The sequence below is a fragment of the Ostrea edulis genome, chromosome 6 (genome assembly GCF_947568905.1).
Source record: "Ostrea edulis chromosome 6, xbOstEdul1.1, whole genome shotgun sequence".
In the NCBI taxonomy this organism is placed as follows: domain Eukaryota; kingdom Metazoa; phylum Mollusca; class Bivalvia; order Ostreida; family Ostreidae; genus Ostrea; species Ostrea edulis.
In genome coordinates, this window is record NC_079169.1 from 77,903,837 (window position 1) to 77,926,782 (window position 22,946).

General features: G+C 36.9%; 1 protein-coding gene across 8 annotated transcripts in view; it reads left to right on the plus strand.

Moving 5' to 3' along the window:
• The first annotated feature begins 4,652 nt into the window (after positions 1-4,652).
• LOC125683138 (uncharacterized) overlaps positions 4,653-22,946 on the plus strand; it is a 73,973-nt gene continuing 55,679 nt past the window's right edge. For 2 of the 8 annotated variants that reach the window (XM_056140858.1, XM_056140857.1), the window contains exons 1-6: positions 6,923-7,146; positions 7,793-8,590; positions 19,200-19,237; positions 19,499-19,717; positions 20,596-20,738; positions 21,738-21,839. In XM_056140858.1, the coding sequence (XP_055996833.1) occupies positions 8,192-8,590; positions 19,200-19,237; positions 19,499-19,717; positions 20,596-20,738; positions 21,738-21,839 (901 nt within the window). In that variant the 5' untranslated portion in view covers positions 6,923-7,146; positions 7,793-8,191. Of the gene's footprint in view, positions 4,892-6,921; positions 7,147-7,792; positions 8,591-17,236; positions 17,304-19,199; positions 19,238-19,498; positions 19,718-19,825; positions 19,943-20,595; positions 20,739-21,737; positions 21,840-22,946 lie in introns of those variants that run through there. The other 6 variants (XM_056140856.1, XM_048923972.2, XM_056140862.1 and 3 more) reach the window with 6 other exon arrangements.

Consider the following 22,946-nt stretch of genomic DNA (forward strand, 5'->3'; position numbering starts at 1 on the left):
ATAGGTTACTCGGGTGACTTTAAAAAAGCCAGGAAAACTTCAGATATTTCGGACTATATTACGTCGGGTACCTGATAAGTGCGAAACGAAACGAAATCTACCGAAACGAAACGAAGTCCACAGAAACGAAACGAACCCTGCCGAAACGAAACGAAACAGATTGTATAACCTAACTCTTTTAATTATAATAATTGAAAATGGTATCTTAGACCCCTGTGAAAGTTACCACATATAAACAAAATCCGCCTCTCCTTTGATGTAGGCTTTCGGCTTGACTGATACAAAGTTTTAAAAGTTGGATGGGGGTGAGTAAGCACAAAGTCATATCCGAAGTGGATTAAATACCATGTGCAATTAGTTTTGGATCTATAAATTTCAGAATGGAGGGTTACAGTCTCACAGGTCAGAAGTCTGGGGAAACAAGCTACACGAGGGGTGGGATCGCCGGCGTTGGACCCGCCTTTGGGCAGAAATACATGTTTCAGCATTTTTTGCTCTAAAGACAAATCTATGTATTCATGTGGAAGTCATTTACAGAAACAAGTGCCTGTGTGTGTAGTATATCAAACGGTGGATTCTGAGTATGTCCTCCCGTTCTCTTTGTAATTTCTGCTTCCCTTGCCCATAAGCCTTTTGATTTTACAAAATGCTGACCTCCTTCTGATATTATTATTGCATTTAAAAAAATCCGTTTTCCGTCCTGTTTTCAATCCCCCGTCTCAGCAACACCCCAAATGTATATAGAGTTATATTTAGACTCACTACATATCAATGATAATTTTTAATGATACATGTATATATATCTTACCGAATTGCATTCATATAATATGGTATACTATTTAATTTTTTCCATTATTGAAAGTAGGTTAAGAGCTCTTCCTGCTTTCAACTTTCTCAGACACCAGATTCTTCAAACAATGTATCTATGCCCAAAGGCGGATCCAACGCCGGCGACCACACCCTTCGTTTAGTGTGTTTCCCCAGACCTCTGAGACTGTAACCTCCGTTCTGAAATTTATGGATCCGAAACTAATTGCACATGGTATTTAATCCACTTCGGATATGTACTTGGTGCTTACTATCCCCCCCCCCCCTTTCCAACTTTTAAAACTTTGTATCAGTCAAGCCGAAAGCCTACATCAAAGGGGAGGCGAATTTTGTTTATATGTGGTAACTTTCACAGGGACCTAAGATACCATGGTTTTTAATCATTATAATTGAAAGAGTTCAGTTATACAATCTGTTTCGTTTCGGTTCGTTTCGTTTCGGTAGATTTCGTTTCGTTTCGCACTTTACAGGTACCCACATTACGTCCCCATAAACGTGATCCACAGCATGTGAAAGATGTAGATACAAAGTATTAGATTAGTGAGGACAAGTGGTGTGGGGACATGTTCTCACTAATATTCTCCCTCAAAACCATTTTTTTCACGATTCGAAAGGGAGCATTAGATAAACTTTTATAGGTGTCCCTATAGATATATTTAACACAGTACAATAACATATCCGTGTATTCTCTTCTAGATATTGTGAGGACGTACTCACTTAACAGGTTTCATCGGATCCTTATTATTGCATCATTCTACTTATCTATAAATTTCAGATTTTCTAATATGATGAATTTGGAAAAAACTTCAAACTCTTCCTCGTAGGTTTTCGATATATTTCGTGTTCCGTTCTCTGAGATTGTACAATTTCACTCTGTAAAATTCTAGTTTCATTGTTATTAAAGCAGCGTGTTTCGCTCCGAAATGAATGAGCTATACGTGCAAGAGTAAACAAAGTTTGCAGAGACTCACTACCCGGCCACCCCCTCTCAAATTCCTAGATCCACCTGCTGCATATTTAGACGGATCCAGGAAGTGTTCAAAGATCTAGGAGGGGTGCACCTAGCAGGTGATAATTTTCCTCCCAAAAGGAAGATTATAGTCCCCTATTATGACACAGAGCAACCTTTGGGGTTGGGGGTTGGGGGTTGGGGGTTGGGGGGGGGGGGCTAGAGTTGAGGGGTGCAAATAATATCTGCAATATTCCGCAACTCTTATCCGCAGCATCGCACACTGTCAACAATCATTGAGAAATTTGAAAGATGTTGAAAGTTTTAGTACGATGATGGATTTGGGTTTTTTATTCTTACATCAAAATACCAGCTGTTCAATATAATTTATTGATATATACTGTATACACGTACTAACTGCATGATACCGAGCTCGTGGAATTTCGAGAAAAGTATTCCGTTATGCTACAACTCCCAGCCCCCCTTTTACCTTGATCACCGTCTCTACCAAAAGAACAAAGGGCGATGAAGATAATGAACTTCGAGAAAAAGAAAATATCTTATAAATTGACCAAAATGATGTCGTGGTTATTATATATGATTAGTTGCCCACCTAAATGTTTGTGGACCAGGACCTCCATTCTCTATGGTGTCCGGATAGGGCCATTTGCGAAAGCGTGACTGCGCGTTAGTCACAACACGCCGTCACGCCAACAAGCAACGCGCCTTCGCGCTCTCACGACAACAAGCAACGCGCCTTCGTGCAGACAAGCAACGCGACTTCGCACTCTCACGACAACAAGCAACGCGCCTTCGCGCTCTCACGACAACAAGCAACGCGCCTTCGCGCTCTCACGCTAACAAGCAACGCGCCTTCGTGCAGACAAGCAACGCGACTTCGCACTCTCACGACAACAAGCAACGCGCCTTCGCGCAGACAAGCAACGCTGCGCGAAGGCGTAATGCTTGTTGGCGTGAGAGCGCGAAGGCGCGTTGCTTGTTGTCGTGAGAGCGCGAAGGCGTGTTGCTTCTTGGCGTGAGAGCGCGAAGGCGTGTTGCTTGTCTGCGCGAAGGCGCGTTGCTTGTTGGCGTGAGAGCGCGAAGGCGCGTTGCTTGTTGGCGTGACGGCGTGTTGTGACTAACGCGCAGTCACGCTTTTGCAAATGGCCCTATCCGGACACCATACTTCTCCGCCTAACTGCTAGTGATCTCCCAGTCTTGTCGTTACCACATGCACTGTCGCGTACATGTACATATATACACTACAGAGTGTAACATTAAATTGTGGATTGAGGGGAGTAAAGAGGGGGTGGAGGGGGGAATGAATGAATGGGGGAGAGAAATATGGGACAGAAGAGGAACAAAACAAAGAATGGACAGGGGAGAGGAGAAAGAAGACAGGAGATGAAATAGATGGCGGTACCTTATTCACCCCCATCATTTATACATGTGTATTTATGATTTGAACATATTTTATTGTCTGGATGTTATAACAAACGGATTGAGCACAAGTTCTTAAAACTTAGAACGCCCTCTCCTATATGACAATTGATTATATATATGTATAGCTCAGATCAAACCATTATAATTCTTGAAATGGTAGTGGGGTGAAGTATGTGTGGGTGGGTGGGGAGGTGGGGGGGGGGGCTTCCCTGCGTTGGCCATCCCCATCTACTTCTCATTTTCTCTCTCTCCCGTTTCTGAATCCTATTTTCTCCCGCTCAGTCTTTCATCCCCCCTTCTTTCTTCCCCGAGGTTCACCAAGTCCGCTCCCACATAATGCTGTGTTTTCAGTTATTCTGGGGATTTTCTCGTGGAACAATTTTTTGTGTCACAGGTCTTGGGTGAAAAATATCAAATCAAGATTAAGCTTAGCAGTCGACTGGTTTAACGCGTAAAGATATATGATTTGTTTTATTGACCAATTATGGATCGACCCACAAGGGGCAATAAAATACAAAGAAAATCTATGATTAGAGACACATACAAAAGACATACATGCATCACAAAGTTTTGTTCACACAATACAAGTTAGATTGATTGTGTGTCTACCTGATTCAACTTATGTGACGATGTTCTGAATTTAGTCAAGCTTCTTCTCTGGTCAAAATTAGACTTCTCAAATCTAAATAACTTTTCAATCCAAATGCTTTAAAAACTATGTATGTGCGCAATTTATAGGAATGGAAAGGGTATCCTGATTCCAGATTTTTGTCTACGTTTGTGAAAACATGTGGGGGAGTATGTAAGAACCCACTCCCCTAAAAGCATTACCTATACGGGCTTGTCATTGACGTATGAGGGGTGTTCTTTTGTTTTTTACAGAGAATACGAGACTGTTTCTGTTTCTTATGATAAGGGGAACAAACATTACACCGTATGCACACACACACACACACACAGAGAGAGAGAGAGAGAGAGAGAGAGAGAGAGAGAGAGAGAGACACACACACACAGAGAGAGAGAGAGAGAGAGAGAGAGAGAGAGAGAGAGAGAGAATGTGTAGTGTGAATATTGTGCTTATGTAATCTTTTATGTAAATAGTACACTTCTTACTATTTGCAATAGACCAACTCGGAACAAATCTCATATAGTTTTACATGCATGTATGTCTGAAGAAGAAACCACAAAAGAACTTCAAATGCGAAAATTTATAAATCTACTGCAGTTCGAACAAATAAAACTATAAATACACGTATATTTAGATACTTCCTTGACAATGTTAGATTTATGGTTTACAATATTTATCTTTGTTGGTAGTTATGTAATATAAGAAAGTGAAAATTTGCTTCACATTTGATATACATTGGGTGCATTTGATTGATTTAAAACAGACTTTTTCTATGCTCTCGGGTGTCACCGGGTAGGTGTTTAATGGATATCAGAAAACGGGAAAATGATCAACACTGACATGTGCAACAAAGGTGATTGAATTAGTGACGGTTTCACCGACAGAGGAACATAATAGAGGGACTGTCGTTTATCGGTCAGACATACAAATATATATATTGATTAAAATCAGAATTATAATCTAAACAGGCTGATTCACAAGTCTAAATTAATCAGTCATAAGCGTAAAGTACGTCATCATGGATTAACAGCGAAACTACACAGGTAAAAAAATATATTCATATTTTCATTTCATCAACTATTCTCTCTCTCTCTCTCTCTCCATAAGTATTTGAAAAAGCAAATATCTTCTTGAATTTCCTTTACATGTGTGCATTTAGGGAATACAACGTAACTATGTACAAGGACATTAAATGTGTACCTTCCCTTTTTTCTGTAGAAAATATTCATCTTAAGACGTTCATGTATATTGATTGAATGAAGGGTAGATTAATCAGAGAGAGAGAGAGAGAGAGAGAGAGAGAGAGAGAGAGAGAGTTTAATGAAACCCCGACCTATACTCCTATTATAGAACTTTGCTTTCCTGGCGCCGAGTCAATAGAAAATAATTTCCAATGTAAATACAGACGCGAGATTTTCCGTCCTGATTAAATAGATTTTGTACTCTAAAACTATCATTAGCAGGAGACAGCAACGGTTATGTTGTTAAATGTTTAGGCTGTCAAATCTATAACTCAAGTTGTCCAGAGGGTGCATAATTTGCCGCCTCTTTAAAGAAGTTGGCCCTATAAGAGTAAGTCATTTTTATATGTCAGCCATATCATTTATGATTAAAATCGTTTTCAAATTCGACTCGTAATGAAAGACACATTATAGAACAATAAAAATGTCAAAGTATTTTAGACTACGTGTATTTATAATCTAAAAAGTATGCTATAATTAACATTTTGATATTTATTTATTGGGTGGGTGTAAACTTGAATGCAAATAAAGGAACATATAGAAATTTATGTTATCCCCACTCTCCCCACGGTAAAGTAGAATGCTTACGTACAAGCACAGACGCTTGATAATAGAAAAAACGTGATATATTCATTGTAAGTGCAATAAACGTGAATGTAGGTAAAAAAAAAAAAGAATGTTAACATAAATCACCTGCATTCAGAGCCTCTTTGATTTTTGTTCATATTGAATTGTTATGACTCCTAGAAACATTGTAGTTGAGTTTTAAAATATGAAAATAGATAAATAAACAATATCTAGAAATATCACTAAGTATTCCGTTCCTCAATGTTGCAAAGGGGGAGGGGGGGGGGGGGTTAGTTCCTTTTTCATTTTCTAACTCTGGCCCAAATAGGCCTAGTATCTCAACCGATTGAAACGTTGACGTAAAGATCATTAAGACATTATTTTAGACAAAATTACCGGCGAAGAGCTGATGGACGAACCATTAACTAAAAGGGTATGGTGACCCCAGCTCCGTCTCTAGATATCGATAACAATGGAACACAATCGTAATTATTGTCGCTTGCGGAAATGGCCGAGTAGTTACGATTGTAATGGGTAGGCAGCGTGACCCCATACGGCGTTCTTCTGATTTGTTATCTAACAACTATGTGTGCCTTTGAGGGTTGGACTGAAAATAATGTTGGATCTAACAGCTTGTAGCTTTCGCACATTATGTGCAATGATTTTAACTTGGCATGAAATATACCAATACTTACAAAGTGTATAGGCCTAGATCTATATACATTTATTCAACTTCACGGTATGAGTCATGAGTTCACCGTAATTAACAGAAATGAAATGAAATACTACGGAAAATCTAGCATTATTGCTTAAACTACAATTTAATATCATGAATGTCCGTGTGGGCTGATATTGTTAGATTCAGCCAATGGGTAAAAAGAATAGCGTTCAGCTTATAAATAATAAAATATTGTGTTAGAATCATTCCAGGATCACCGTGATCATTGCTCTGGGAACTATGCAGTGACTCGCTAAACTCGACAGCTGACAAATACGTCACAACAGCCGATACGTCACGTTTACGAGGAAACATGCATTGTTGACCAATATAATGCCCCCCCCCCCCCCCCCCCCCCCAATTTCAGAATCACTGGGTCAGGGTGATCCAATCTTCATATTTTTTCTTTGGCCTATACGATGCTCATCAAAACGCATTCAAAAATATGTTGTATTATAATTTGTGTCTGCTTCGATTCACCTGTAACACCAACATGAGGCGTTTAGCACACAAGACGGGACGTACTTAAAATGGCCATCGAAAGATTAGATATGTTTATTATTGTCCTATCGAAGTTGTGACAGTTTGAGTGTTCTGTTCAATAGAAATTGACAGATAAATTCAATTATCTGACTGGGAACCTCCGGGCGAATCAATGTATTCATATATTTACTTATTGCACCTGGCTACGCGGTGCTAGTTAATATTTTATAAATCGTATGAATTGATGGCTCTGAATGTTGATGCAAGGGTTTTAGAAAACTCGTTTAAGGTAAGCCACTTCAGATTTATGACGGTAGACTTATAAGTAGTCCCATGTGATTTTTTGTCAGTTAATGCACTAACTCCATTAAGGTACTGGGTACATAAAAGTTAAGATATATTGCTGTCAAATGCTTAGTGACCAATTTCGATAAATAGTTATTGATGCGTATCGAAAGGTCCTGTTTAAACAACTACATGAACATCTATTATGAGAGTAAAATTAAAAAAAAAAAAAAAAAAGAAGAAGAGTTCCTGGCATTGTTATACTTAGCGGTAAATGTAATTGCCTTCATTGTAACATGTGTTTGAGGAGGAAGATTGGGTTTGCTCTTTTAATTACAATATGTGAGATAGCCATATCCTAAAGCATAATATGTACAAGAGAGAGAGAGATAGAGAGAGATTAATGTACATCGAAAGGAGCTTGGAACCACATGTCGAATTTGTTGTTGAATTTGATGTTGAATTAATTAGTTTTTATTAGTTTCATACACGTTCTTTTGGGTTTTTTAAAAGCCCTAGAGAATTCTTGATTCCACTCAACAAGCCATGTAGGATGTATTATTAACAGAGACTTGCTGCCATTATGAAGCCTAGTCAATGTTCTAGCTTCAATTGTTGCTTAGATTATTAATTGTATTTTTTGTGTTTAGGTTTGATAACAACCGTGGGGGGCAGAGAGATTACCTGCACACACATTGCAAGCCAGCCTCGTAACATCCCCGTCAACCATCAGCAACCAGTCTCCGAGCTATTGCTCGCGACGCGCTGGAATTGATTTTCCTGAGATTTTCAATTATTCATATTGTGTATTACTTGAAAAGAATCTCGCTTTAAAAGCCCTAATCGTTTTTACACGGTTGATCGTCATCCGCTTAATCAGTGAAAGACTTCCTCAGCGCATGCACTTGCATCAAGGGGTTTACAAAAGAACACAATTCAGAAACTTTAAAGATGACAACACTATGTACATACATATCAGTGATTCTCTTTAAAATCGTATGAATGGTGAATGTTGAAGGTGGATGAATGTATAGAAGAAATTAAACGGCATGTTTTCTCCCAGTGTTCAGCGCTCAGATTGTAACAAAGATGGTTCGTGGACCAAGTCCCCCACCTATCGCTTGCCACCGTCACGAACAGAGAGAGGCGAAAAATTGGAGAGGGGGTATCCCTCAAAGTATCCCCGGGTTGTTCTCAGGGACAGCCTGGGAAATAAACTGGATACGTTTACTTACTTACAAGAGGCGATCTATCGGGCAGAATGGAACGTTAAGAATTCTCATGAAGCGGTGTTTCCGGAGGAATGGCGGCTTCCAAAAGCTCCTAACCCTGCCAGACCAGATTACTCCCGCACGGCCCCACTTCTGGCCAACACCCGAAGTAGGCTGAAATTGAGACCCATTCGGGGCCAAGACGTGTCCAGAAGTCTACCCCAACCACGGCTAAATGTAAGTCTAACTCATCACAAAAGAAATTGTTGACTAAGTGAATGGGCCGAGAAGAGGCCAGCGATATATATATCAAACCCTGCTTTATTTCTAATTATATAATTCTAGAATTTAGGTCTATTCATATAAAATTGTATTTGATTCTTCCAGTATATAACTTGTTCTTGAAAGTTTCCTCCGAAAATGATCTTTCTCCTCTTCTCTCTCTCCCCACAACAGGGTACACAAGTAATCAATAAATCATAACTATGCACTTTACCAGACCGGTTTATCTCTGTCTTTTATCTATGGTGCTCAAAAGCACAGAGTTGTACAGTAAATGTCACTATCGCCAAACGTGACTCAATCCGGTTTTTAATATGCAAGTCCTTTTCTCCACAAACTAAATAACTGCAGAAAGAACTTAATAACTTTTGGGTGGACCAGAAACCCGTAATAAACATTCAAAGGGAAATTTTAATGGATAACTTTTAAATTTGTATACACGGCGTTTGGCCTATTTGATAACAAGTATAGTTAAAAATCTTTTATATAAATGAGAAATTGCTTCCATCTTTTCAGTCAAAAACCAATTCTAGAAATTGTTTTTTTTACCATAATGGAAAAGCGCTTCAGTCAATCAAATGAATAAATCTCTAAATTATTATTGTGCACACTTTATGTTCCATTCCCACACAGTAATGACAATTTAACAATCGCCTTGAACTCTTCAACTAATTTAAACGGTACATGTAAAGCGAAATCGCTGTTCGATTGTTATAGTTTGTTTATATCATTTATATTTAATGTTTAGAGCGTTCTTCACATGGAGTCAATCAATTTCAAGGCTTTATTTAAATACCCATCTATGTAGTCATAACTACAAAACATTTGATTTAAAGACACTCCTCATCATAAAATTGGTTATGTAGCAAAAGCAATTTTAGGAGATAAATGTATGTTATTTAAAAAATTACGAGATGTAGATTACTTGGTTTTGTAGTCCCCTTTTATATCACATACCTAATAAAAGTGTATTACTTTCCAAATAGTAAAAATAAAATCATATAAAACCAATTAAATCACAGATACCATTATAGTCGAAGTCTTCTCAGTTCGAGAATTTTTTCACTCGTGTACAGAAACGTCACCAGCTTTAGGAGTCTTCTCGGTATAATAGGATTTCCAACACTGTCACCAGTTTCTCTGTACAGTAACAAAGTCACCACCCACCGTCTGCGTACAATAGCAACAGCTCCATCCACCGTCTATGTACAATAGCAACAGCTTCCACCCACCGTCTATGTACAATAGCAACAGCTCCACCCACTGTCTCTGTACAATAGCAACAGCTTCCACCCACCGTCTATGTACAATAGCAACAGCTCCACCCACCGTCTCTGTACAATAGCAACAGCTCCACCCACCGTCTCTGTACAATAGCAACAGCTCCATCCACCGTCTATGTACAATAACAACAACTCCACCCACCGTCTATGTACAATAACAACAACTCCACCCACCGTCTATGTACAATAACAACAACTCCATCCACCGTCTATGTACAATAGCAACAGCTCCATCCACCGTCTATGTACAATAACAACAACTCCATCCACCGTCTATGTACAATAACAACAACTCCACCCACCGTCTATGTACAATAGCAACAGCTCCATCCACCGTCTCTGTACAATAGCAACAACTCCACCCACCGTCTATGTACAATAGCAACAGCTCCATCCACCGTCTATGTACAATAACAACAACTCCACCCACCGTCTATGTACAATAACAACAGCTCCATCCACCGTCTATGTACAATAACAACAACTCCACCCACCGTCTATGCACAATAGCAACAGCTCCATCCACCGTCTATGTACAATAACAACAACTCCACCCACCGTCTATGTACAATAACAACAGCTCCATCCACCGTCTCATTGCATTAGCGACACCTCCACCTACCGTCTTTGCCTGTGCAATAACAATTACTCCATGCACCATCTGTCTGTCTATACAAAAACAAAGCTTTCACCCACGATCTCTGTACAATAGCAACAACTCTTTATAGATATCCTCTGCGTCTGTACGATAGCAATACCCCCCCCCCCCCCCCCCGTCTACACCCCACCCTCTCTGTTTGTACACTAGCAATGCCTCTACGCAATCCATCTCCACAATGGTTATTATTGCTTCCACTTTGTCGGTTCTGTATACGTTGGTTCTGATGATGGAGTATCGGATGTTGTCTGATGGCAGCTTTGCGCACGACATGCAGATGCTTCGTTTTGGTGTCTTAGGCGGCGCTTACAACGTCTGCAATAACCAACCGTGAAGGTAAACTTTTCGTGCGAACTGGAGCAAACAGTACAGTGCATGATAGTGTAGGCGGATTGAATATTCAGTTTTTTTCCAAATATATTAAAAACAAACTGACTGAATTCCACACGTTTTAATCAAATACTACAGAAAATGTAATATAAAACAGTATAGTATATTCGTTATAACAATGTAATTCATCTGCATTTTCTTATATATATACAAGAGGTAAATCAATTACTTCGAGTCTCAACCCCGGTCACCACCCTGATGTTTTACAAACAATTAGATGCACAGTTATATCGAAAGTCATAAATCCATATACTTCAGTTACTGTATATTGAAAATCAAAGTTTATTTGTGTTAGTTGGGTTTTCTTGTTCTTATTTTCCTTTTTTCTACATGTATTTTATTCATATTTTTTGCAAAGCTATACGTTGACGCGTTCTACCCCCCCCCCCCCCCCCCCCATAAATACTACCAAACGGAATTTGTAATATTGTGCATTAAACAGTGCATAATAATTATTTTATCATATCAGTTTGGTTTACACATTTGACAGATTTTCTGTTCAAGGTGTGCAGTGCAAATGAGACGTGAGAAGAATATGAATTATGAACATCTATTAATTTTTATCGATTATTTTTTTTATTGAATTACAAGTTGATCTACATGTAATTGCACATAATTACACACTGCTAACAAATGTTTGTTGATTTGTTAGTATATAGTTCAAAAACTAGTTCGTAAAATGTGTATGTTCCCCGACAGACGGCTCTAAAATCCTGATCAAACTAGATTGAAACAAAATATGTCTTCATTGTTGAAAATGACAAGCAATGGATTTCAATAGAGCTTAAACAGAATACACACACTCTCAGAATGTAAATATATATTGTTGAATATCAAAACTATTATTCAAATATTTGTACAAAATACACTCGGAGAAGTTTCAAAATTACTACGAGTTTCTTGCGTGAACGTATCACTCAATCTTTGTTTCATCTCACAAAAAAGATGGGTTTTCATTTACATATTACTTACGATTACTTACAATTCAAAACGTAGCCACAATATGACATCAAACAAGGGAAAATAGTTGAATAGCATACATCCAACACTCTTGATCAATATTAAGTAAAATACAATTATAACAATTTAAAAAAGTGTAATCAGTATCTCAACATTCCATATTTTCTGTCCCAACGTAATGACTTACATCCTATATAGTTTAAACAATATTTATTCGTAAATAATTCGATAATAATGTTTACAACCAATGTCTTATACATGTAATAGATCGAGAAACAAGCCAAAAGGCTTATATTGATCTCACTGTAAAGTTATTTTAACACTTTTATACTCTCTAATGCAAGGTGAAGATAACGAACAGTGATCAATCTCATAACTCCTACAAGCAATACAAAATAGATAGTTGGGCAAACACGGACCCCTGGACACACCAGAGGTGGAATCAGGTGCCTAGGAGGAGTAAGCATCCCCTGTTGACAGGTCACACCCGCCGTGAGCCCCATATCCTGATCAGGTAAACGGAGTTATCCGCAGTCAAAATCAGTGTGCCAAGAACGGCTTAACAATCGGTATGAAACACGTCAGACAGCATTTGACCCAATGTGAGGTTGTATTGACGAACTAGATCGTTATAACGACCATAGAATTTGCGAAATGCTGACTTCAATCGAGACTGTTGAAATCCCTGTACCATCAACTTGTTTGTCAGTAGCTTACCTCGATTTAAAAACTGACTATAACCAGAACAAGCTCTTGCATATCGATGTAATCCCCAGACTTCACAACTTTTATTTGCTATACTACCAATAAAATTATAAATATGTGTTTATCAAACAATGACAATTTTTGTGTTTAGATTAAAAGACAATGACTTCATTTTTTGCTGTTAAACAACTGCAGATTCTCTCTACACTAAAATGTTCAACAATACCAATCAATTCACTGTCATACTTCTAGCAATCCTCCATGCTTTCTGGATACAAGTCTGGTCTTATCCACATTCATCTTGGCTTTATTTTCAGTCAGATGTGTATTGCTGAATACAACGTTCCCACGAATATAAATTTCCTTCCCATGAAATAAAATTCGTTCCCCGAAATTAATTTCGTTCCCAGGACTCGGAAATAAAATTCGTTCCCACAGATTCGACGAATTCATTTTTAGAAATAGATAGAACATTTGATATTTCTGATTGTTACCAAGTGCCAATTAAGGATTTTTTCTAAGAATTAGGTGTAATCATTGAGACTTGATATGAATGTACAATAATTTTAGTCATTGATTATAGTTCTGTGTCTTTTCGCAGGCAATTACATGTATGTTGGTTCATGATGTTCAATGCATGCAAATTCTTTAGATCAGGATCGGTGTAGGATAATGATGCCTTTAGCTAGCATATCAGCAATTCTTCGTTATTAATTTTTATCAATATATTTGAAGACCAAAACACAATAATGATGCCAGAAATTACATGTACTACCAACGCATGTAGATACAATTAAGCTATAACTTATCATTTCACACTGCGAACAGAAATACGTACAGTAGGTGTCAGCGAACGGAACATGTCAATCATATCGAATCTGTGTCTGTAATATAATCTTTCTGTTGAAATCTGTTTTCTCACGTGTGATTCAAACTTTTGAAAATTAATTTTTGTGTAAATGAACTTACTGAAATGTACACAAAAATAATAAACAATGGGAGTGGGGGCTGCACGTAACAGGGGGGTGGGGGGGGGGTTGTCCCTTTTTTTTTTTCTGACATCGTATTTTCCCGTTATTGTTACATACAAAGATGGTTATATTTATGAGCAAAGTTTTATCCATAGACTGCCCCCCTCCTTTTTTTCCACAGTACTTACATGTATATAGATTCGCGCCGTAGAAGTTTCATAGAGGACAGTTACTAAAACTCAGTCATAGACTACAGGACAAGATTTGGGTCCTAGTAAAAAATACACACATAGTTCTTACTATTTACATCTCCGATGTTATTCGTATTTTCAACAGATTAATTTTTAAGAATATGGGCCTAGGCCCTAATATTGATTTTAAGGATTTCTGGAAAATATCAGACATATTACTAGCCTCCCCTCTCCCTTTTGATAATTTTTTTTTGGTGGTAATAATTTTTTCTGAAATGTAGGCCGATCTCTAAAGCCTACAAAAAGGGTGAAACGATTACATAAATCGAAAGAGGGATGAGATAGACAGGGAATTCACACATTTCAGAAAATTTATTGCCACCCCCCCCCCCCCCAAATATCCAAAAAAGGGAGGGGGGTGGGTTAGTAGTAATATCCATACTTCAGGTGCCTGTGAAAAAAAAATTGGCTTTGCCTTTTATTATCCGGTTTGAATATAAGGCTATGTCAGCCACGCATGAAATTTTGGTCATTCGTGATACATGCGCGATATACGTAACTCATAAGTGTTTCATGCGTTTTTCATTCGTCGATCGTCGATGTGCGCAGATGTCCGTCGAGGGTTTCGGCAGACGGGTCTTTACGTGATTTCGGTTTTGAGCTGCTCAAAATTTTTGGTCGGTTGAGATTTACGCAGTTTATGCGTATATATTACGTAGTTTATACGCAATTCTTACATAAATGTTACGCAAGTCTTACGCAATTGTGTGTGATTTTTGCGAGATGCATACGCAAAGTTTTGCCTTTCCACGACCGTTCCACCTATGTTTAACGGACCTTTTACGCATGTACCACAGATGTATCACTTTAATATCGCGTATACGGCGCACATATCGCGTTAAAATTACGTAATTGACGCACGAATTACTAATGAATTGCATAATCGCGCACGGTTCCGCCGATTTTGGGCCCGATTTGGCTTTTACGTAGATTTACGTGTTCTTTGCGTGGTTTATTCGTACTTCTTTCATGGTTTTAACCAGACACTCGACGTTTTAAATATCTATAATAAAATTGTCTTTCTGTGAATATTATGTAAAAAATTTACAGAGAGACAATTTTTATTATTATAGATATTTAAAACGTCGAGTGCCTGTGGTTTTAACGTGGTTCATTCGTGATACATCTGTCAAAATTTCACGTAGACCCCAACTTTTCTCAATTTTCCCACGTATGACCAAATTTCATCCTTGGATTCTGAAATATGCGCAAATTATACGTATCTTAGTGGCTGTGTGACATAGCCTATAGGAGAAATATCGATATAACATAGGCCTATCCAAAATTTCGAGTGTATGTAATGTGTAGAACACGACATGTACGCCAAGATAATCAAAGTCGTATGTGCTTAAATCTTTTAAACTTTACTAGCATGTGGACTGGGCTCTTGTAATATTTACACTTTCTGTGCCAATACATGAACTCAGCCAGATTCGATGAGCTTGAGGAGACCGGCGGGTAATCCGAGATTCCTCTGACTTTTATATTGTGACATGTGCGCATGTCATACAAAAAGCTGGGATAAAAGTGCATGTCTCAATATATTCAGCCAAGCCGAATCTCAGCCGAGATTAGGGGTAAGAGTGCATGTCACAATATAAAAGCGGGGATAAGTACAATATATAAAAGCGGGGGTAAGAGTCGGAGGAATGTGTTACCCCGCGGGTAGATATTTTGGAAAAGGCGTCGGACGCAATCCAACTAATTGATAGTAGTTTATAGCCATAAGTAAGTCCCCAAAGAAGATTTCCAGTATGAATTTCATACAAAACCATTTATTTTCAAACAATTTAATTTTCCTGAACTAATTTCTTGATCAATTTTGATGCAATATATAAAGCACTGATCTCGGAAGTATTCACAGTATTATCTAATAATTTTTAGAATAGGCCCTAATTATAATCATAATCTATTGTAAAGATATGACGTTTGTAACACAAATTTACCCCCACCCCCCAGGCTGCAGAATTCATTTGTGGGCATGTAAGTGATCTATTGGGGGGGGGGGGGGGGGGGGGGGGGGGGCACAAATTTCTACATGTATTTAGTAAACGGGCAAGTGCTAGAGTTCAAACCTGTAAATGTATATATAAAACAGTGACATGTCACATCTGTCATCTGTCTAGCATTATCATAGTCTGACAGAGCTGCATTTGTTCTCCATGAATATATATCATTCAGATGGAAAATAGTGTAATTGCAGTTCTTGGGTAATGGGACTGAGTCACTTACATTCGATCAACATGACTTTTTAATAAAAACATTTGTATTGGTGTTCACACATGTTGTCCTTAGAGCTTAAATGCAGCAATGCTCTAATCAGGTTTTTTGCACTCATTTTGATATATCTATTACTTCAAATTTCTTCCTGGCATCTGATCCTGCATAACTTTAGGAGGAGGTTTCTGATGAAGATAAGGGTATTATTTCTTATATAAAATTTAGGAATACATAAGATATTCTGTTGCAATTGTAGTTTTAGGTAAAACTTTTAACTAACTGGACTATTTGAATTAACACACATTTCTGATTTACCTTTGAAATATATATATTTGTGTAGGTATAATTACCGTTAAAGTTTAAAACATATTACTTGACAAACATTTCTGGTTCAAAATACTCTTGAACTTTGATCTTGAACACGATATCTCGATTACCATGGATATGTCGAAGTGATTCGGAAGTCCCAACCACTTTATTATAATATTTTTCAAGGATTTTACCATTGATAATTCAAATGTCGAAGTTTTTTCTCAGTCCCATCGAGTTCCAGATACAGTAACATAGTTTGACCACATGTATGTGAAGGAAAAACTGTAAAAATGAAATAGTGTTGAATTAGGAATGTGTTCTTGTGTTTAATTTACAAATCTACAAGTGTGATTTAGTAAGTGAGGATTCCTTTTATTAGTTATCTGATTTTTTATGCCAAAAAAAAAAATTGTTTTATGGACAAATTCCATTGCTTACTTTGAAGTTACTACTCTGTTGTTCTTTAGAAATCTGATCATCTGGTATTGTCATGCAACCTACTTTTTAAAAAAAACAACATGTGATTGCTCTGAACAATGTGCAGTCCTATAAAATCTACACAGGTGTGGTGATTCATCTGGTTATTACAGTCAAAAGATCTCTTATTTCCCTTAATGGTATTAATTATTAGCTGACTATAATAATATCAACAACCTCTCTGATAATGTGACAGTTGGATTCTTGCTAGAAAAATGGTGCTTATACAGGTAAATGTGTATTGACATTTATGAATTTCTTTTCATGTCTACTCAAGTAGAAAATGCAAAGGATACTGATCAGTCCTTTCTAGTAATTAGCCAGAGATTTTCTCATTTTGAAGAATGTTGTAATCCATCTTATTTTCCATTTAGATCAGATAGAGGTGTTTCCAAGAAGGAATTGATTAACTTTTAATACTGACCCAATCAGACAAAATAGGTATTTTAGATTTTCAGTGTTTATAAAAATGCCATTGTTGCATCTCGGAGCCTCCTTCAGATCTAGCACGTTTTCACAAATTGTCATTAGCAAGAAGTAAACAGGGGATTACTGCATTAGACTGACAAAATTTAGTAGCTCTCCAAGTACTTGATATTTTTCTCTTTGAGTAATTACCTTTAATTCTCTTTAAGTAAATGGGGGATTTGTTTGGGGAACATCTAGCTGTAACGGTCCCAGAATCAAAACATTCCCATTGAAAGAAATCAGAATCCCCTTTTCTATAATAATGTTGAAAGTCTTGTTAATAAAATGATTCTTGATATTCAGGCTCTCCAGAATATTTTGGAAGTAAGCATAATAAAATGATTCTTGATATTCAGGCTCTCCAGAATATTTTGGAAGTAAGCATACTTTAAATTGATTTTTGTTGAAAGAGGGAAGGGGTGTGTCTTGGGTGCAACAAGGGGCTGGCTCTAATCCACTTTCCTAGCTAAGAGTACTAATTTAAAAATTGCTGTGTTTTCTCCAAAGCTGGTGTCTAATGCAACACATTCTACACGATGTTATACTAATATGCCCTGTGCTCTGGGTGGATGCCATTATCTTACACTGCAAAATACAATTGTTTTGTCTCTCTGTCTGTCAACACCTTTATTATGTATATAAATGTGATATATCTCATATATTTTTTAAATTTTTTATGTGTAAGTGGATAATGATTAATGGAAGACACTTATACATTCTTAGGTCATATAAGTCACTCATTCACTTTTTATTTAGTTTTGGTCTTCATATTGCTGGGGTAGGCAAAAGTACATTTATTGCACCCTTAGCTTACAGGGGGGCCCTGCATGACTTTGTCAGTTTACCTCTGTTATATTTTCAGTATGGGAAAAGAAAGCACATTCTCAATTGGAGACAATATATTGATTTTGATTGACCTATTCTCTATTGGTAAACAGGTGATAGTAACAGGGATGTACTGTTACCTAGCTTGCCTATATTCGTCCTGAAAAACGATGATCTGTTCTGCATGAAAAGGAAATAACTTTTTCAACTCTCCAAAGGCTGTCAGACAGGTTCCTTTATGGACTAGCCTTTCAGGTTCCTTTGTATTTGATATGATCATAATTTTATTGAACTGTTTTTCCAGTGATTATGAATGAGATTACTTGATGTGTTTTTCAAGCTATGTTCATTTCAGAGCCAGAGACACATGTTATCAATCAATCAATTGATTAATTTGATCATAAACCCTGTTAACTTGGCATTTGCCATTAACTAACTTGTTGAATTTTGTAAAGATACTCTTTTAAAGAAACATCAGAAAGTTTAGCCAGGAAGACCTAGCTTTTAACTATATTGCCATTATCACAAAAATCATGTCCCAATCAATAAAACTACTATAATAATCTTGCATGGTGCTGATGCATTATGATTTCAAAACAATAGAGCTATGTATCTAATATACAGTACTCATATAATATTCATCATGTTCAGTGGAAGACGTACATGCATCATTTGCTTCAGAGTGATAATGGAGAAAATATGGAGTTGAATCTCTTTACACTCAAATGGCTGATCAATATTATGAAAGACTGAAAATGCAAAGCCAGTGTACAGTGTGTTGTGGAAGCGCAATGTTTTTTGCTTTGATTTACTAATTACCATACTATCGGTATTTTGTTATTTTCAGTGGTACAGTTCATCTATGAAAATTACTTTGACAAAATGTGTCTGTATATTGAAACCTTAAATACTGTTTTTCTTGATTTGTTTTGAGGTGAAATGATTAGCGGTTAGAAGTGTTAATGTTTTCGCAGTATTCTAATCTTATATGAAGAGCTATCATTACAGTGTAGTTAATATAATGATTTTTTTTTCTCATCACAGGAAATTGATGTTGGCGATGTGGCATTTGTTGCAGAAAGGTATAGATATTTTACCAGACTCCTAAGTGATGTAAACATGAATATAAACAGGACCATAATACCCATTATCAGAGGCATTAGTTTATTCAGTAATTTAAACCTACAATGCTGTATATATTAACTGCATCATGTTCAGAACATTAATGTCCTTTAATTTACTGGTAAGGCTGTAGGAAACATTTGATTTTAATATGCAGGTAATTTGAGATTAAATAAAAACTTGCAATGAAATAGTATTATTATTTTTTTTATTTGAAAAAGCTTAAATCAGCTTCCACGAGTACCTTCTCTGTCCTTTCTCCATCATGACCTACTGGCGGAACCTAAGCGGTATTTCCAGATTGTTAACCAGGCAATGGTCCAGAGGCGACACTATGCACAAACGGACAAACGGGAGAGGGTGTATAATTTCCCCGGCTTCTGTACTGGCTGTCGGAGGTCTGGTCTGTGTTATGGCTGTGAACGTAGCTCTGAGCCCCAGTAAGTACTTGTCCATCTACCTCAGCTCACAGTTTTAAAGTTGGGACATATCTATATATATTCACATTTTCGCTGTTTTTGCCTTTCTGATACCTCTACAAATTTCAGTGATAGCCATTTCCTCATGAATGCATTGCAGCTGTGAACAGTGTTCGTATGGATCATGATTAATGTAGCATGTCTATTTCAATGGAAATCCAACAGGAATGATTGTAGAATGTACATGTAAATATAGAATTTAAATTTCATTTTGAAAATACATGAGGTAATGAACTGCGATGCATCCTGCTGCCATACTCCTCATGAAGTGCTAGCTGACATGCTTTATGAAGTATGATGGTGTGAAGTGGTGCAATTCTTACCCTCATGCTCTTTTAAAAGTGAAATTGATTTTTTTTAAAAAGTATTCTCAAAGAATTTTTATTTGTTTGTAACGAAGATGTATGCTGTGCAAGAATTTTCATTTTCTTGGATATGCTTGGCTGATTGAATTAATTTCTAAGCTTTATGTATGGTAAATTTTTCTAAAGCCATGGTAGAGGAGAGAAAAATTAAACAATTTCTAGACTTGAATAAAATATATAATTTGCCAATCAACCATGCAAAAAATGTAAAATAGATTTATTACTGCAACACTAATCATGGCTCTTATTCAAACTGGGTACAGAAATGTGATGCTCAATAACTTCAAAATATGTCAATTGTACCTTGTAGAAAGAAAATAATTACCATTAGTACTGTGCATATTCCAGCAATTTTAAGGCATTGATTGCAAAGTTTTAGCACAATTAGAATTGTGTTGTAGCTGCCACATTGTTGTCAAAATTATATACTGTATGTTTTGATCACATGAGATATTCCACACTACTTTTTTTCAGCTACCATGTTGATCGCATCATGAAGACTGGTGGGGGATTCACTTATCATCAACATGACCGTCCGATCCGGGAACAGCTGCACAAAAATCCAGCCAACTGGAAACTGGCCTTTCCAGAGCTGGCTCTAAAGCATCTCATCAAAGGTTGTTAATGTAGAGACTGATTTATAGTATCAAATGTTGTTAATCTAGAGATTTACTAGTGTATTTATAGCATCAAAGGTTAATCTAGAGATTGAATAGTATATTTTTGGCATCAAAGGTTAATCTAGAGATTGAATAGTATATTTTTAGCATCAAAGGTTAATCTAGAGATTGAATAGTATATTTTTAGCATCAAAGGTTAATCTAGAGATTGAATAGTATATTTATATTATCAAAGGTTGTTAATCTAGAGATTCATTGGAATATTTTTAGTAGAGAATACAACCTCATAATTATTATGCCCCCCCTTCAAAGAAGAGAGGCATATTGGTTTGTACCTGTCAGTCGGTCTGTATGTTGGTTGGTAAACCACGTTGTCCGCTCAATATCTTGAGAACCATTCACTGGATCGTAATAATGATTCATGTGTGGATTGGTTATGAGAAGAAGGGGACCCTTATTGATTTTCAGGTCAAAAGGTCAAACTGGACATAGGAATATACTGTCCACTCAGTATCTTGAGAAACCTTTCCTTGACAGACATTAAACTTGGTACACTGATACATTGTGAGGAGTGAATGACTCCTATTGATTTTAAGGTCATATGGTCAATCCACTCTGGACACAGGAAGATATATTGTCTGCTCAATATCTTGAATTGATTTGGCACTATTATCCATTATATTAAATAATGCATGTGTATAACCCTTTTCAATTTTGCACCGAGGGGGGGGGGGGGGGGGGGGGGGGGGGATTTGAAATTTGTGACAGAAGTGAGTATCAAAATTGCTGACAATTCTGTTGAGTTGTGTGTATAGCAGTAACAGAATGTTATATTAAAATACCTATAAAGAAAAATTAATGTTGAATCAGGTAAACTAAAGTGAAAGCAGTTTGCAGAAAAGTGCTTTAGTTGCAGGCGCTTGATTTGATAGATTTAAGTGTTTTTTTTAAAGCAGTAGATGTATTTATTGATATCCCTAATATGATTTCTCTCAGAGCATGATAAAGGTTCAGTGAGTGTGGCTGAAGAGGGTTTTGTAGAGAAAATGGATGGAGAAGTTGGAGACTATCAGCCATTTATCCCAGTAGCCTCCAATGGTAATTGAGATCTTTCATATAATTGCCATTGAAGATTTAATAAGTACAGATATGTGTCTGTTTATGTGACATTGTAATGTTTCAATTACAGTAGATTTCTTACGTTAAACAAGTTCTTGATTTTGCAAAATTGCCAATCGGTGCTGAAGGACTGAAAGTAAATTAGTGATAAACGAATAAAGGGAGTGATTTTGATTTCGCGAGGGAGGCTTCACACAAATCAACTGAGCTATCGATTACTCATGTTTAATAACGAATCTGTAGTTGAGTAAATTTCTGTTATAAGTTATCTCATGAGACAAATAAATTCTTCATTATAACTGGTTTACGATGTAACCAGAGATCCAGATCAGTGCAAGTCAATAATATTTCATTATTTGCACAAAGATAAGAACATTTTAGAATCACCATCAATATAGTTGTCTTACGTACAATTCCTACATCAATGAAGTCACTTAAAAAAGTCCTTAAGTCTGTTTGGATGTGAAATTCTTTATGAATGTTTGTATTGTTTCATGCTGAGAACACATCACCTTTCACATTGTCTTAACTCACAGTTTCAAGTACGTTCAAATTTCTAATTAATGATCTTTGATGGCTGATCATCATCTTTGTTTTTTGTCTTATTTCTGCATTTATTGCAGTAATGATTTGCAACTTTGTATCTAGTGAAATGACCTTCCTCATAGGTGGAGTTGACATTCTGAATTGATTGAACTTACCCAAAAGAGATATCTCGGGACACAAACGATTGTCACCTTATTAACGAAAAGCGACAATTACAAATGTCAGGTGTTATGAAGTCAACAAACTATGACTAATCGGCAATCGCCAAGCTGACTGAAGAGGCATATGAAAACCATGTTTCTCAACAACAACAAAATAAAAAATTGGTCGTCAGATTTTACTCAAATTTTGACTGGTCAATTTTAAGAAAACTCAAACTTACGTTTGAGATTTTTTTGAGGTGATACTACTACTTTATATAGAAATACAATGTAAGCGGGATTTTTATACCCCGCGCAATGAAGTTGCAGAGGGTATCATGTTTTTGACCCATCTGTCAGTCCGTCGATCAATCCCTTTCTTGTTGGCGCAACTCCTCTG